The sequence below is a fragment of the Pseudorca crassidens genome, chromosome 15, assembly GCF_039906515.1.
Source record: "Pseudorca crassidens isolate mPseCra1 chromosome 15, mPseCra1.hap1, whole genome shotgun sequence".
Lineage (NCBI taxonomy): Eukaryota > Metazoa > Chordata > Mammalia > Artiodactyla > Delphinidae > Pseudorca > Pseudorca crassidens.
The window spans coordinates 35,679,905-35,696,219 of NC_090310.1; the positions used below are offsets into that span (position 1 = coordinate 35,679,905).

Below are 16,315 nucleotides of genomic sequence, written 5' to 3' on the forward strand. Positions count from 1 at the left end.
TTGGGGGACCTCAGTCTTTTCTCTTAAGGCCTTCAACTGATTGGGTGAGGCCCACCCACATTAGGGAAGATGGTCTGCTTGAGTCAGAGGTTGTGGATTTAAATGTTAAGCACGTCTGAAAAACACCCACACAGCAGCACCAAGACTGATGTTTGACCACACAGCTGGGCGACATGGCCTTGTCAGTTTGACACATGAAGTTAACCTTCACACCCTCCTGCAAGACTCACCTCCGATGTTGCTGTTGTGAACTGGCTGACATACCAGGTATTGTGTGAAGTGCTTTCTTTGGCTCGTTTGATTTAATCCTCATAATAACTGTGTGAAGTAGTTTCTATTTTGGGTCTCAGTTTATAGAGCAGAGCTCCTATGTTGAGAGAGGTTGAGTAACTAGCCCAAGGTTGCACAGTGAGCTGTGGTTTGAAGTCGGGCAGTCCCACTGCAGAGTCCACCACTTCGGCTTCACACAGTCATGCTGCCTCTTCCAGAATCCCCAAGAGACTCTGCCCCCTTCCCTGAGCCCTACCGAGACTTGCAGGTCCTCAAGGCTTATCCCCTCCTCTGCCAATGCCTTCTCCCCCTTCCCTGCTTGTTGGAAGCAGGTAGCAGGTTTGTTGAATGTAACCGAAGTCCAGAATTGCCTGTGGCCAGGCATCTGTGACTCCACCTTGAGCCAGGGAGGACGGAAACCTGCCAGCTCTCTGCTGTGTCCCTGTCCTGGCGGCTGGGACACTCCTGCATGGCCACCATCCCTGTCTGAGCACTGGTGGGGCCACAGTCCTGCAAACGGCACTGTGACCACAGGCTCAGCTGATAAGGCGTCAGGAGGAAGATCAGCTCTGGGCTGCTTAGTCAAGCAAGGTTGGCCCCCTCTCCCTTGCAGGGCCCTGTGGCCCGGCCACAGGGGATAACACGACTTCCGCCTTCTCGGGATACTTGAGCAGCCCAGGAATGAGGTTTTACGCTGTCCTGGCAACGCTGCCCTGGGCCTTTGAAATTAGCATTCTGTCCCCAACCTCCCTGAATCTCAGGAACCAGTGATCTCTCTCCTGCCTAGACCTGCACTGTGTTCGCCCATTGCCCCGGGCACCAGCATGCCAGCCCTGTTCCCCGATTCTTGGATGACAGACCGCCCGGCCTTGGTTTTGTTGCCTGCCTGCCGGAGGCCTGGCCCATCCTAGGGTTGTGGCCGGAGCAGCTACCACTGCAAGAACAGGGTGACACTGCAGGCCGACCTGCCTCCTTCCTGTAGTGGACTGAAAAGTGTCCCCCCAGCTCCAGACCCCTGGTCCCTGTGAATGTGACCTTCTTTGGAAAAGGGGTCTTTGTAGATGTCATTAACTTGAAATCATGAGATCCTCTTGGGTTGTCTGGGTGGGCCTTAAATTCAATGACAGTTGTCCTTATAAGAGTGAGACAGAGGGAGATTGGAGATCCCGAGACAGAGGGGCCACTTGAGGATGGAGGCAGAGACTGGAGCCATGCAGCCCCCACCCCAAGGAACTCCGGGAGCCCCCAGAAGCTGGGAGAGGCAAGGAAGGGTCCTCCTCCAGAGCTTCCGGAGGGAGCACAGCCCTGCTGACACCTTTATCTTGGACTTCTTGCCTCCAGAGCTGTGAGAGAATTAAATTTCTATTGTCTTAAGCCACCAAATTTGTGGTAATTTGTTACAGCAGCCCCAGGACACCAGTACCTCACCCAGTCATGGGTGTGGGTCAGGGAAGCAAGACCAGCCCTGGCCTGGCCTGGGAGCTTGATCCCCTCCAGCCTGCTGCCCAGCCGCACAGTACCCTGTATGTACCTGGGACCAAACACAGATGAGCAGATTGGGACAGGATGGAACTGGAGTAAACTGAATGCCACTGATTTAGAAGGTGGCATTCGGGGACTCATCTGAGTTCAGATCCTTCCTGGAGTGTTTGTTGGCTAAACATTTTTTTCCCCAAAGGGTGGGTAAGGATTGAATGAGGTAGTAAATGGAAAATGCCAGACACAGAGCAAGCGATAGTAATAGTACTTACTACTATCAGGGTGGAGCCGAGAGAATGGTGGGCCTGGGAATCTAGACCCCCTTCTGCACTGGAAACACTCTGGACCTTCAGGACCTACCCCCTGTCTCGGTACCTGTCTCTGTGCCAGGGGCCAGTGTGTCCTGTCCCCCTGCCACCCAGCACTACCATGAGAATCAAAGGGAGGAGTATAGGCACAAATCTCTTGCAAACCATAGAGTATTTCATAAACCCAAGGTGCTTGCATTATGATTTACACTGTGTTTATCTGTGTCCTGATGCACCTATAACCTTTGTCTTTGAACGTGCCTCCGTGTAACTCAAGAAGGGAGGAAAAGGTGGTTTCCAAGCTTTTAATGTTTCCAGGATTTAAAATGTGCTTAAAGGGCTTCCCTGGTGGCGCCGTGGTTGAGAGTCCGCCTGCCGATGCAGTGGACACGGGTTCGTGCCCCGGTCCGGGAAGATCCCACATGCCGGGGAGCGGCTGGGCCCGTGAGCCATGGTCGCTGAGCCTGCGCATCCGGAGCCTGTGCTCCGCAACGGGAGAGGCCACAACAGTGAGAGGGCTGCGTACCGCAAAAAAAAAACACAAAAAACCAAAAAAAAAAAAAGTATTGGGGAGCTCAACTATTTCACATAAATCTTTTTTTTTTTTTTTTAAATATTTATTTATTTGGCTACACCGGATCTTAGTTGCCCCATGCAGGATCTTTTAGTTTCGGCATGCCAACTCTTAGTTGCGGCATGTGGGACCTAGTTTCCCGACCAGGGAAACCCAGGTCCCCTGCATTGGGAGTGCGGAGTCTTAGCCACTGGACCACCAGGAAAGTCCCCCACATACATCTTATCTCTTTTAATTCCCGCATGCATTCATTCAATAAGGTGTTATTGGGCTATGTACCAGGCACAGCAGGATTTAGAATCTATATACACGACTAGATTGAAGACTCCTGGATTATAGAGGAGTCTGCAAGGGATTTTGGTTATCTTCTCTAATTGATCTTCTTTTGTTTTGCCCAGAAATCTGATCTTCTGCCAGCGTGAAGGCAGCTGCCCAAGACTTGTCACCAGCCAACAGGATGGAGGAAGTCAATGGTGAAAAACAATGTGGATAGATTCCTACAAACTCACCCTCATCAGTTGAAAGAAGAAAGGACTCAAAGCTTGTAATCAAAGCCTGGGACACATGAGCAGGTAAGAGAGGGGAATCCCTTGTAGCAGTGGGTGGTTCTCCAAGAGGGTTGCCCACCTGACAACCAAAAATAACGTGGTGCTCCATCCATACGGAGCCAGTCACGGTTGTCACCCCGGTGACTTCTAGCAGCTCAGAGCAGAGGTCCTCACTGATCAGGTGATCATGCGTGGGAGGGCGGGCGAGGATGACAGGATGGGGCCAGCAAGGCTTTCCGAAAGCTTTTGTAGTTTGTATGGACGCATTCTGATTCACGTTGTGTCCGGGTGGAAGTTCTACACATATCACAGATGGAGAGAAAACCCTGGCAGATCTAGTGGCAACCCGGGTTGGATGGTTGGAGAAAGCATCTTCCCTGTACGTTCAGGGTATCAGGCACCTTTATGCTGGGGGTGGAGAAGAAGGGACTCAGGGCCCTCCAGCAACTACCCTCCAGGTCTGGGGGAGAATGAGAATATAGTTACCTCCTTTGTAGAACTCTCCGTCACATGTAATCTGTCACCAAGCTTAATTAATTTCATTGTCTTTTTCTTTCTTTCTTCTCCCCCTCCCCCTCCTCCCCCTCCTCCCCCTTTTTCCTCTTCTTTTTACCATTATAACAATATTTTATTAGTAATCATCAAATACAGTGTTCAGATTTCCCTGGTTCTCTCATAAAATCTTTTCTAAAATTAAATGATTAATTTATTTTTGGCTGCGTGGGGTCTTCGTTGCTGTGTGCGGGCTTTTCTCTAGTTGTGGCGAGCAGTGTGCCGGCTTCGTCGCGGTGCGCAGGCCTCTCATTGCGGTGGCTTCTCTTGTTGTGAAGCATGGGCTCTAGAGTGCAGGCTCAGTAGTTGTGGCGCATGGGCTTAGCTACTCCACAGCATGTGGGATCTTTCCGGACCAGGGCTCGAACCCGTGTCCACTGCATTGGCAGCTGGATTCTTAACCACTGCACCACCAGGGAAGCCCTCATAAAATCTTATAGAGTTGATTGGTTTGAATCAAGATCTCGTTACCTCAATAAAAAATAAACCAAAAAAAAAAAAAGGAGACATAAGAGCTACCTCAACCAATTACAATACACAGGCCTCATTTGGATCTTGATTCCATTTTCTTAACCCATCCCTTTCCCTTGGCATCTTTCCCAGCTACTACAAGCCCCTTAAAGGCAGAGATGGTGTATCATCGTACACCCAGGACCTAACCCACAGTGCCAGGCACATCGTCCTCAATCCCAAGGGTTTAGGGAATGGCTCACGCCCTAACCTGGAGATTGAGGACATTCAACAGCAGGGAATGCTGCCTAACTGCTTCTAGAAGACATACAAAAGAGAAGGAGGGAGGTGGGTATGATCATTCCCTGTGTCTAAAAATCTGACATGATTTATAATGTCAAAGTCACCAGAAGTGGTGGGAGGACTGAAATGATTTGCAGAAGGGAGGAAAAGCACAGATAGGCAATCTTTCAGATTATTGAAGGAGATGAGGAATGGGGAGCTCGCAGGTGCACAGTTAGCACTGTCTCCAAGGGCTGCCTGTCCAGCTGGGTTGGTCAACAGAGGAGTCAGGGCCACCTGGACGCTCACAGAGGGTGGTGCCTGGGCCGCTCAGAGCTTCATGGCTGCAGGAGTCTGATCAGGTTTTGAATCTGAACTCTGTCCCTAGCCCATTGTCTGACTTTGGACATGTCACTCTCCAACCCCAGTTTCACATCTCTAAAATAGGGACAATGATATCTACCTCAGAGGGCTGTGGTAAGGACCAAAAAGGTCACAAGTGAAAGCGTCCAGTGGTTTTTGGCACATTCGCTCAATGTAAGTTTCCTATTCTTGTCTCACTGACTGGCTTGTGCCGTGCACTCTGCTCTTCTGAACCTCAAATTTCTTCATCTGCAAAAATGGAATATGTGAGAGTGCCTGGCACATAGTTGAAGCTCAATAAAGGTTTATTTTTAACTTTTTATGATGTTTATTTTGAAACAATTTTAAAGTTGCAAAAAGTACTAGAGAGTTCCCCTATACCATACACCCAAGCTTCCCCTAATGTTAACATCGTGCCTAATCATAACAATAGTACAATGATCCAAACCAGGAAATTAACACCTCACAACTCAACGCCACTAACTAAACTCCAGAAATTATTCAAGTTTCCCCAAGACGGCCTTTTCTGTTCCAGGTTCCAAATCACGATCCAGAGTTGTTGTATCCTTTAGTTTTCTGTGACTTGTGACAGTTTCTCAGTCTTTTACTTGTCTTTCATGACCTTGACACTTTGGATGGGTACTGGTAAATAACTTGGAAAAACACTTCTCAATTTGGGTTCATCTGATGTTTTCTCATGATTAGATGGAGGTTATGCACTTTTTGCAGAAAAACCATGGCAAAGACACTGTGTTACTTTTTGGTTTTCTTTTTTCTTTATTGTGGTAAAATACACAACATAAAATTGACCATTTGAACCATTTTAAAGTGTACAGTTCAGTGGCATTCAGTACTTTCACAGTGTTGTGTGACCACCACCATCTAGTTGGGGTACATTTCCATCACCCGCCAAAGAAGCCCCTCACCCACTAGCACTGCCTCCTCATTCCCATCACCCCCACTCCCTGGCAATCACTAATTTGCTTTCTGTCTCTATGGCTTTGCCTATTCTGGACATTTCATATATATGGAATCATACAATATGCAGTCTTTCCTGACTGGCTTTTTTCACTTAGCATCATGTTTTCAAGGTTCACCTGGGTTGCAACATGAATCAGCACACCACTCCTTTTTATGGCTGAATAGTATTCCATGCTGTAGACAAGCCACATTTTATTGATACTTCATTTTCTAATTCAACAGTGAAACCTGGTGAGGCAAGGAGGGCGCAGACCCCCATGACTGGCAGGAGGTACTGTGAAGTGTGTGGAGAAGGGTCAGGACTGGTGCCCTGGGGAGCAGAGGACTGTACTTCACATTGCAGACAATGCTCGAGAGGCCACTGTCACACTGCCGCGGGAGTAGCAGACTCCTTTGAAAACTTCATTTGTGGAAAGGGAAAAACAGTTGTTCAGGAGGAGGGGGAGACGACCCAAGGATGGGAAGGGAAACTCTCCCTGGGGCTGGAGGAGTTGCTTCTCAGTGTCACCAACTTTCTAGGGCCAACCACGCGCCCTGGAGGCCCGCCAGGCCGGGCCAGCAGGGGCTGGGGCTCGGATTGCACTGCGGTGGTCGCCCCAAACGCGCTCAGGGAGGGCCTAGGGCCGCGGGTGACACTTGCTCATTGCTTATGAAGAAAGGGGACCCTCCCTTTAGGCACAAGCAATAGTTGCAAACTTTCATTTATAAACAAGGTGTGCCGAGCAGGAGGGCAAACATTTTCATATCCCAAACGTCACACCCCAGTTGCTCCTTAACTATCAGATGCCCTTAGGTTTCCCGGAGCGGGTCTGGGGGGTGTCGAGCCGCGGGGAACGGTAGCCTCTCAACTTGCCCGCTGTCCCGCAGCCCAACCAGTGCTTGCAGCCCGCGGCCTGGACGCAGCGCGGCCTCGGGCGGAGGGCGGCGCCACAGCGCGCGGCCCGCCCCCGTCCCGCAGCCCTGCTGTCCCGGCGCGCGCACTGTGCGCGTACCCGGGCCCGGCGGCGGCGTGCGCGGGCCGCGCGTGCGCGCTGTGGCGGGGCGAGGGGCGGCGCGGGCGCGAGTCTGTCAGTGACAGCGGGAGGGGGAGAGGGAGGGGGCTGGAGATGGTGGCGGTGGCGTCGGCGGCGGCTCTTCCGACATGAGGCAGCGGCATCGAGGGGCTCGGCTGCGGCTGCGGCCGCGGCGGCATCTCTAGCTCGGGAGGCCGCCCCAGGCGTGGGCAGGCGGACGTCCCGGGAGCGGGCTCTGCGGCAGCGCCGCGGACGGGCCGCCGGCTGAGGGGCCCGCGCCCGCCGCGCCCTGCGCTCGGCGCCCGGCGGCTCCGGGGCGCGGGGTTGGCTCCGGAGGCCGGGAGGGGCGGTGCGGCCGGGTCAGGCCCCGCTAGACGAGCCGCGCCAACGGGGGCGGCCGCAGCGCCGCGGGATCCGCAAACTTGCGCCGGGCCTCGCAGCCCGCCCGCCGCCAGCGGAGCAGCAGAGCGCGAGGGCGCCGGGCGCGGGGCGGGGGCGGGGGTCCGGCCGCCGGCCTTGAAGCGGCCGAGGCGCCGCTCTGTGCGCAGCATGAGGGGCCCGCGGCCGCCGCCGGGAGAGCTGTGTTTGCGAGAGCGGCCCGCGGCGTGAGAGGGCTCGGCTGGACTTTCCCTCCGGAGCCGGCGGCGGAGCAGGCGAGTGCGCGCGTAGGAAACGCACCGCGGGCTCGGGCGGCGCTGGACGGGCGCGGGGGCGGCCGCCGCTCGGACCCCCGTGTGTTCCAGGTCCGGCCCCGGTGGCTGCGGTTGGCCTCGAGGGGGGACGGTGGAGTGGCGCTCAGACATTACCCGGTTGTTGTGAGCAGACGGTGCCTTTCCCAGTAGACCGCCGGGGCCCCCACTTAGGAAACCGGTAGAGCTCGTGGCCTTCAGGTGTGCGTACCTGCAGGAACAGATGCCAGTGTAACTCTGGTTGTCTCGCTGATAGGTTCCGGTGACCCCGGCCGGGAGGCTTCCGAGCGCTCGGCAACATGGCTTCCCCGCCCCACCAACAGCTGCTGCAGCACCACAGCACCGAGGTGAGTTGTGACTCCAGCGGAGACAGCAACAGCGTGAGGGTCAAAATCAACCCCAAGCAGCTGTCCTCCAACAGCCACCCGAAACACTGCAAGTACAGCATCTCCTCCAGCTGTAGCAGCTCCGGGGACTCAGGGGGCGTCCCCCGGAGAATGGGCGCCGGAGGCCGCCTGCGCAGGAAAAAGAAGCTGCCTCAGCTGTTCGAGAGGGCCTCCAGCCGGTGGTGGGACCCCAAATTCGACTCCATGAACCTGGAGGAGGCTTGCATGGAGCGCTGCTTCCCGCAGACCCAGCGCCGCTTCCGGTATGCGCTCTTCTACATTGGCTTCGCCTGCCTTCTCTGGAGCATCTATTTTGGGGTCCACATGAGATCCAAACTGACTGTCATGGTAGCCCCTGCTCTGTGCTTCCTCGTGGTGTGTGTGGGCTTTTTTCTGTTTACCTTCACCAAGCTGTACGCCCGGCATTACGTGTGGACCTCGCTGGTTCTTACCCTCCTGGTGTTCGCCCTGACTCTGGCTTCCCAGTTTCAGGTTTTGACGCCCTTCTCAGGACGAGTTGACAGCTTCAATCATACTCGGGCAGCCAGGCCCACAGACACTTGCTTATCTCAAGTGGGGAGCTTTTCCATGTGCATTGAAGTGCTCTTTTTGCTCTACACCGTCATGCACTTACCTTTGTACTTGAGCTTGATTTTGGGAGTGGCCTATTCTGTTCTTTTTGAGACCTTTGGCTATCATTTCCAAGACAAAGGCTGCTTCCCCTCACCTGGAGCAGAGGCCCTGCACTGGGAGCTGCTGAGCCGAGCCCTGCTGCATGTCTGCATTCACGCCATTGGGATCCACCTGTTCATCATGTCCCAGGTGAGATCCAGGAGCACCTTCCTCAAGGTGGGCCAGTCAATTATGCATGGAAAGGATCTGGAAGTGGAAAAAGCGCTGAAAGAGAGGATGATTCATTCTGTGATGCCAAGAATCATAGCTGATGACTTGATGAAGCAGGGGGACGAGGAGAGCGAGAATTCTGTCAAAAGGCATGCCACCTCCAGCCCCAAGAACAGGAAGAAAAAGTCTTCCATACAGAAACCCCCTATTGCCTTCCGCCCATTCAAAATGCAGCAGATCGAAGAAGTCAGTATTTTATTCGCAGATATTGTGGGCTTCACCAAGATGAGTGCCAATAAGTCCGCCCATGCCCTGGTGGGGCTCCTCAATGATCTGTTCGGCCGCTTCGACCGGTTGTGCGAGGAGACCAAGTGTGAGAAAATCAGCACTCTGGGAGACTGCTACTATTGTGTGGCCGGGTGTCCCGAGCCTCGGGCCGACCATGCCTACTGCTGCATTGAAATGGGCTTGGGCATGATAAGGGCTATCGAGCAGTTCTGCCAAGAGAAGAAAGAGATGGTGAACATGCGCGTTGGGGTTCACACGGGGACTGTCTTGTGCGGCATCTTGGGCATGAGGAGGTTTAAATTCGACGTGTGGTCCAATGATGTGAACTTGGCCAATCTCATGGAGCAGCTGGGAGTGGCTGGCAAGGTTCACATTTCCGAGGCCACTGCAAAATACCTAGATGACCGGTACGAAATGGAAGATGGGAAGGTTACTGAACGCCTCGGCCAGAACGTTGTTGCTGACCAGTTGAAAGGTATGTGCATTTCTTTGCCTTGTCATCTCCTTCCCCAATCCCATTTGTGTTGGAAAAACAAAACAGTCTTTTTCCACTGTCAGCATCTGGAGGCAGATCAGTCGTTCTCGGACACCTTATCATGGGGGCATCTCAGGACCAGTGGGACTTTTCCCCCAGTGAGTGAGGTATCACAGATCTGTTCACACCCTGACAGTGCTGACATAGATGACACCTTTATTTGAAGGAAGGAGAACTTTGACAATATGTATCCTGCCAGTCGGCTGTTAATGTTTCTGAGATTCTGGGGCAGGTCTGATGAGTGTAAGGGGATTGGAGCCTTTCAGTGGTCAAAACTTTGAAACACCATAAGAAATTGCCTTTGTGATCCATTTGGTCACCCTGAAGCCCCATCAAAACGTTTTTCTATGCCTTTTTCCAAAAATGTGAAGAATAAAACTTTTCTCCTCTCTGGGCCTCACTTTGCTGGGATAAGGAAGTCGGCTCAGCCCTGCAAGACCCTTGAGAATTAGATGAAATTATGTACCCCTAAGTGCACACTGCCTTTTGCCTAGATCTCTTTTTTTAAAATGTTTGCATTTTCAGCTTTCATTTATTTAACAATGCTTTCTTATCATGGTATTTGTCTTACCTTATAGACTGCAGCATTTTAGAATATTGAACTTCTCAGACCACCAGGTGATTTGAAAGTTTAGACCCCCTCCCCCAACCCCTCAGATGTGTCCCTGTCTTAAGCTCCTTACTGCTATTCTTTATGTTTTCACTGAGCTGCTTCTTTTATTTTATTTTTCTTTTATTTTCACTTAGGGCAAAAATCTTTGAGGTCTGGGAAATGATGTATAAGTAAGTGGGATCAAAAGTAAGAATTCTAAATAACATCCTCTCCCATCCTTTTTTAAAATTGTCCTTATATTTTACTAAAGTCTTCTGGATTGAGGGGAACATCTATTTTGGAAGTATGTAGAGAAAATAACATTAATTTTTAAAAAGCCAACATTTGTAAAGCTGTATTGTGTTTTGTGGTGCCCCCACGTTGCATAATTACACAGTGAAAAGCCCCAGGGAATGGAATCCTCAGAAGGAGAAGTAACAGCTTAAATCAGAGACAGGAGAAGTAATAGTGTAAATCAGCCCTGGTAAGTGATTGAGTTTGAGGGCCTGGGTAAATTGTCAGCCTTGACACAGTCCCGTGTGCTCAGTTGATATTTTCTTTCTCTGCTTGTGATCGGAGTTCCATGTCATTTGCTTATCTATTATCTGGTGAGGGTGCTTTATTCTTATCCTAATTTTTCTTTATTCTGTTAATTTTGCCAACAGTTGAAGAATTTGTGGGTAGAGTAGAAATATATTTTCACTTCATAATTCTCTCTGCCTCAAGAGCTTGCAAGGCTACATTGATGAGGTCAGAAACTATACTTTGTAGTTCGCTTAAGAGATTCTGCTGTGACAAGTGTCTTCCTTTGCAGGAGGGTGTCTCTTGCTCTGGAATCTGGAGGTGCCAGTGGAGTGGGGTGCGGATGTAATCCCTGCTTGACATTTTGGCACCTTTGGGATCTGAGTGTCTCAGGCTCTGTCCTCAGGGGTTGTGGGACAGATTCCAGAGAATGGAGCAGCGCTGTACTACATTAGATTAAGTATGACAATGATAGCAGTTTTGTAAGTGGTGCTTTGAACAGTGTATTACTTGAATTTCAAAAATAAAAACAGATGTAATCATTAAGTATGTCTGGAAATTGCCAGGTCTTTGATTCTTTGGCAATACCCATTTTTGTTAATTTATGTGTAATTTTATTTTCAACTTACAGATCAAAGGTCTCAAAGACACTGACCAAAAAAAAAAAAAAAGAAAAGCCAGAATGAGTTTGTTGATTTTTAGGAAAAACTCACATAGTGTAAATTTCGTAAATTAACCTTTTCTTTAAATTTGTGTACACTGTATATTTATAAGGAAAAGTTTTAGCACTGGATGGGATATGGGGAAGGATAGAAGGCTTAGCTTAACCAGTGATTTTTTGGTATGATATTCTTTCCTTTAACAGTTTCCCTGAGACCATGATTTTTGCTTTATTCAGCACATTTTGAAAACCTCTGGACGGGACCCCAGTAATAGAGGATGTCTACACAACTTCCTGACCTTTTTTGAAACTGCACAGTTCAATTTTCCTGACATTGTACAAATCTGCTCAGTTGAGATGATAGCATAGTTTGTAGAAGACCCTTTTCATACAGAGGGCTAAGGTTATATACATAAGATTCCTTTTAGCCCATCTTTGGGTTTGTGGCAGATATTTTTCTCTACGCAGTGTTGGCAGTTTTGTCCTTTTGTCCCCTTTTCTGATCTTGGGGTTAAAAATAACCAGTAGAGGATTCTGTAGAAATGAATATCCATTGAATAAACTGGGGATTCCAGCACTAGCCTGGCAGTGTGAAAGGAAGCTGCCGCTCTGTAATTTGTCTGAACAGGCTTTGTGGGAAGTGGACTTTCATCATTTCTGCACATTCACTCACCCCGAGAACATCTTTGTTGTGCTTTCACGGCACCTGGCCCCATAGACGCACAGGTGGAGTCGTGATGGTTTGTGACTTGGGGGAGCTCGAGGGTATAAACATCGTCGAGTCCAGAGGTGGGAATACAGTAGAGAAGTGCACGCACCTGGGGGGTCTTGAGGTCGAGCAGTGGCTTTCCAGTGGATAAAAGAAGGACAATCGGTGCAGAGGAGGAAGCGTGGGCAAAGGCTTGGGGTTACGTTTCTTGGTGGACTGGGCAGTTTAAGTAGTTCATCAGGACAAGGAAGACTGCGATTACCTGGGAAGGAGTTTGGATTCCATCCTGTAGGTAATGGGTAGCCACTGATGGGCTTTGAGCAGGAAGCTTAGGTGATCTGATTTGCAATTTGAGAAAGTTTACTCTTTCAGTTCTAGGGAATGTGAGTTGGTGATTAGTGAGCTGTTTCAGTAAATCCCAGGCAGAGGCAATAGTGGCTTAGACCAAGGTAACAGCAGTGGTAGTGGAGATGAGGGGATAGATGTGAGCAGCAGTAAGATCAGCTGGATTGGATTTATAAGCGTATTTAAACAGATGACGGGGGCAGGCAAGGGGCTTGATTCTTTGAACCGGAAATGGCTTTTCAAGTTTCTGGAATTGACATGGGGACAGTTTGACATCAGTCATGGGTGAGAGGCCTTTGAAGTTTCTGTGGTGTGAATGGAAAATGCAGAATCAAGTTGTAGAATATGAAATAGGCCAGGAGCCCCTGGCTTGTCCATTCATTCATTCAACAGATAATTTATTTTGTTTTGGGCACATTTCTAGGTGCTGGGGATACAGCAGTGAACAAAACACCAAAATTTCTGCCCTCGTGGTGATTCTGTTCTAAAAGGATGATCAGACAATAAACAAGTAAAAGATAAAGTTTGTGTGTGAAATTTTAGAGAGGGTGCCCAATCACTTAGAAGGTTGAAAGAATTTTCAGCACAGGACTAGGATTTTGGAAATGATCCAGAAAGTGAGGGGCAATTATTATTAAAGATTAGGAAGAAATAGTCTGATTTGAGTGATGGGAAGAAGGATCCTTTCACACTATTTGGGACATACCACCGGGCCCATGAGGGTACTGGCTGTTCCGTTCTGTCTTGGGCCACAAGCAAAAAGGTGAGGAGTGTTGTCTAGAACTGTTAGTTTTTCCTTTCATAGGTAGAGAGTCACAAAGAAAGTGAAACTGTCAGAAAATACAGTCATATTTTCTCTTAAATACTAGGAAGATAAAACGAAGGTGCACAGTCATTCCAAATCGACACCAACACTCATGTATTTGTAGAAGGGAATGTCGAGGCTACTGCATTGTTAGGTGCAGAAACAAAACAAGACTTCCCCCCCAAACCAAGCTTTTAGCTCGGGGAAAGATCTGTTGATGTGCATTGGTAGAGATGGTTACCCACTGGCCACCTCAGTGACCGAGCCCTTCACCATGTGCTGATGGGTGGCACTTGGAAGAGTCCCTGTCTAGCCCCTGTCTGGGGCCACTCCTCAAACTGACAGTGGACAGACATACTTGGCGCTTCAGCTTTTGCCAGCAGCTGTCCCAAACTGGAAGTCTGGGCTCCCTGGTTCCCTGCCAGCTACAGCTAGGAACCCTGGCTACACACTAGTTTAGGGTGCAGTTTGCTTGCTCAAATGCACCCCTGGCTTCAACTGGTAGCTTGGATAGCTTGTAACCCTTGCCACGGTAGTGCTTGCCCACAGCTGACCGCTTGGTGTCCGCTCTTAAGTCATGTTGAAAAACTCCCTGCTCACCTGCGTCCTTGCACGGACTCGCTTGTGCACGTCGAAACAGCCTCTCGAGTAGCAAGGGGCAGAGATAAGATGAAGCAGAATATTTGGCTTGACATCTGGGATCGGAGACGACAAACAGCTGTGGAGTCGGTGCTCAGGCAGCCCCCGATGACCGTTTATTCAGGCTCCTTCAGACCAAATTACGTGGCTTCCAGAGGAGCACACAGCTGTTAATTCTTTTTTTTTTAATATTTATTGATTGATGGATGGATGGATGGATGGCTGTGCGCGGGCTTTCTCTGAGTTGCGGTGAGCGGGGGCTACTCTTCGTTGCGGTGTGCGCTTCTCCTTGTGGTGGCTTCTCTTGTTGCGGAGCACGGGCTCCAGGTGCGCAGGCTTCAGTAGTTGTGGCTCAGGGGCTCTAGAGCGCAGGCTCAGTACTGTGGCACACAGGCTTAGTGCACCCGTGCTCCGCGGCATGTGGGATCTTCCCGGACCTGGGCTCGAATCCGTGTCCCCTGCATTAGCAGGCGGATTCTTAACCACTGCGCCACCAGGGAGGTACCCCCCCGCCCCAAGCTGTTAATCCTGAGGACCAGCTTTTGAGTAGAATTAGCCTTTGGCAAAGAAAGTTAAGGGAATGGTTCCCTGAATTTCAGGTGGAATGAAGCAGGGAGGATAATCTTTTCAGGTAGAATAACTAAGAAGGAAAAATTAAAAAGAAGCAAATAGAATAAGTAAAGAAATTTCGGGGTTCTCATTTACTAGCCAGCCTTCAAATAATAATTGTATTTCTACTTACTGGTTAGTGTCGCCTATGTACTTTGCTGTGGAATAATAATCTTGAAAAGAACACAGTGAATTTTCTATCGTGTGTGCACATGTGCTTAAATTTTCGTCTCTCTGTTGATTGGTGACTTAATTGGTATTTCTGTTTGGATTTCGATATTGTGAGAGTATAGTCATTCCACATACACACATAATAAATATTTACCATGTTAGCCATTTAGCCATTTTTAAGCCTGTCAGCTGGATTTTCTTAACTGCTTTGGCCTTCAGTCTGTTGCACTATGTTGAAGAATGTGTGGAAAATCTGGCTCTCAGAGATATATAATTGGAAAGTGGAGGAGCATTTTGATAGCTGTTTTAGACAATTGTGGATGTTTTTCTTTGATACTGTACCAACATCCAAGAAGTGGTAGTTTCTTAAGGGTTAGTTGCAATATGGAATCTGAAATCCTACTAATCAGTTTTTTCGTCTGCTATCAAAACCCCGTTGGATTTTTTTTTTTTTTTTTTTTTTTTTGCAGTACGCGGGCCTCTCACTGTTGTGGCCTCTCCCGTTGCGGAGCACAGGCTCCAGACGCGCAGGCTCAGCGGCCATGGCTCACGGGCCCAGCCGATCCGTGGCATGTGGGATCTTCCCAGACCGGGGCACGAACCCGTGTCCCCTGCATCGGCAGGTGGACTCTCAACCACTGCGCCACCAGGGAAGCCCCCGTTGGATTTTTAAACGAACCTTTCCCCGGGTGTGATTTTCTAACGTCATGTATTGGTCATTTGGAAAATTATGGTTTCTTGAGTTATGCAGATCTTCCAAATGTTGACAGAAGCGAAGTCTTTAAATATGGGGACGATGTCAGCTTCACAGTGGCAGATAAAAGCTTTCCAAAATTCTGGTTTTCACTTGAAAGTTTGAGTTTCATCCTTGGCAACAAATACTGTCAGTTGTTTTCCTTGAAGCGACAGACTCATTTCATTCATTTTTCAGGAACGGTCTGCCAGATACTCAAGTCTGAGTGACCATAGTCTGTCTGTGGGTCAAGTATAAACGATGTTCCATCAAAAAAGCAGCTAGTTCAGCTTGCAGCCCAAACAGGTGTGCAGATGCTTTTGGTGACAACCAATCACGTCAGTGCTCTGGGCGGTGCTGTTCCCATGTCATCCCACAGAACGTTAAAGGGACACACACTCAAGATTTAACACAATTATTCGATTTTACTGCTTCATCAGAGGACATTCTTAAGTGCAAATGACCGTTTTTTCCTTCTGCAAGTGTGTGGTGAGACAGAGCTCACTGATGACTAGCACAGTTTAGTCAGGCACCAGCAGTCTTAACCACCTTTGCTTTTGTACCATCAAGGCCAATGTCAACACTGAGAAAGGCAAATAATGTCTTAGTGTTATTATGAAAATAGTTTTGATCTCACAGATACCCTGTAGAAGTCTTAGGGACCCATGGGGGTCTGCACACCGCACTTTCAGAACTGCTTCCCTAAATGGTAAGATAGGAAGAGTGAGGGTTTTGTACCTACTCCTCAAACACACATTCTCATGTAGATGGGACAGTTCACACTGGAATTAGGATAGACGTGTGACATTTATTGTGGAAATAGCAAGTGACTTCAGTTCATACATTTCCTTTTTCTCAAAAAAATCCTTTGTGATTCTGCCAGATCTCTGCTGCTGGTGTTGAGGGGTCAGGATGAAGACTGTCAACTTTGTTTTTTGATTTATTTTTGCCGGGCTCCCCCTTTGGCA

At 49.4% G+C, this 16,315-nt stretch overlaps 1 protein-coding gene across 2 annotated transcripts in view; it reads left to right on the forward strand.

Annotated features, from left to right (window-relative positions):
* Positions 1-16,315, forward strand: part of ADCY9 (adenylate cyclase 9) — a 177,859-nt gene that overhangs the window by 38,154 nt on the left and 123,390 nt on the right. Inside the window, exons 3-4 of one of the 2 annotated variants that reach the window (XM_067706814.1) lie at positions 3,030-3,203; positions 7,766-9,501. In XM_067706814.1, the coding sequence (XP_067562915.1) occupies positions 7,809-9,501 (1,693 nt within the window). In that variant the 5' untranslated portion in view covers positions 3,030-3,203; positions 7,766-7,808. Of the gene's footprint in view, positions 1-3,029; positions 3,204-6,892; positions 7,474-7,765; positions 9,502-16,315 lie in introns of those variants that run through there. The other variant, XM_067706813.1, reaches the window with a different exon arrangement.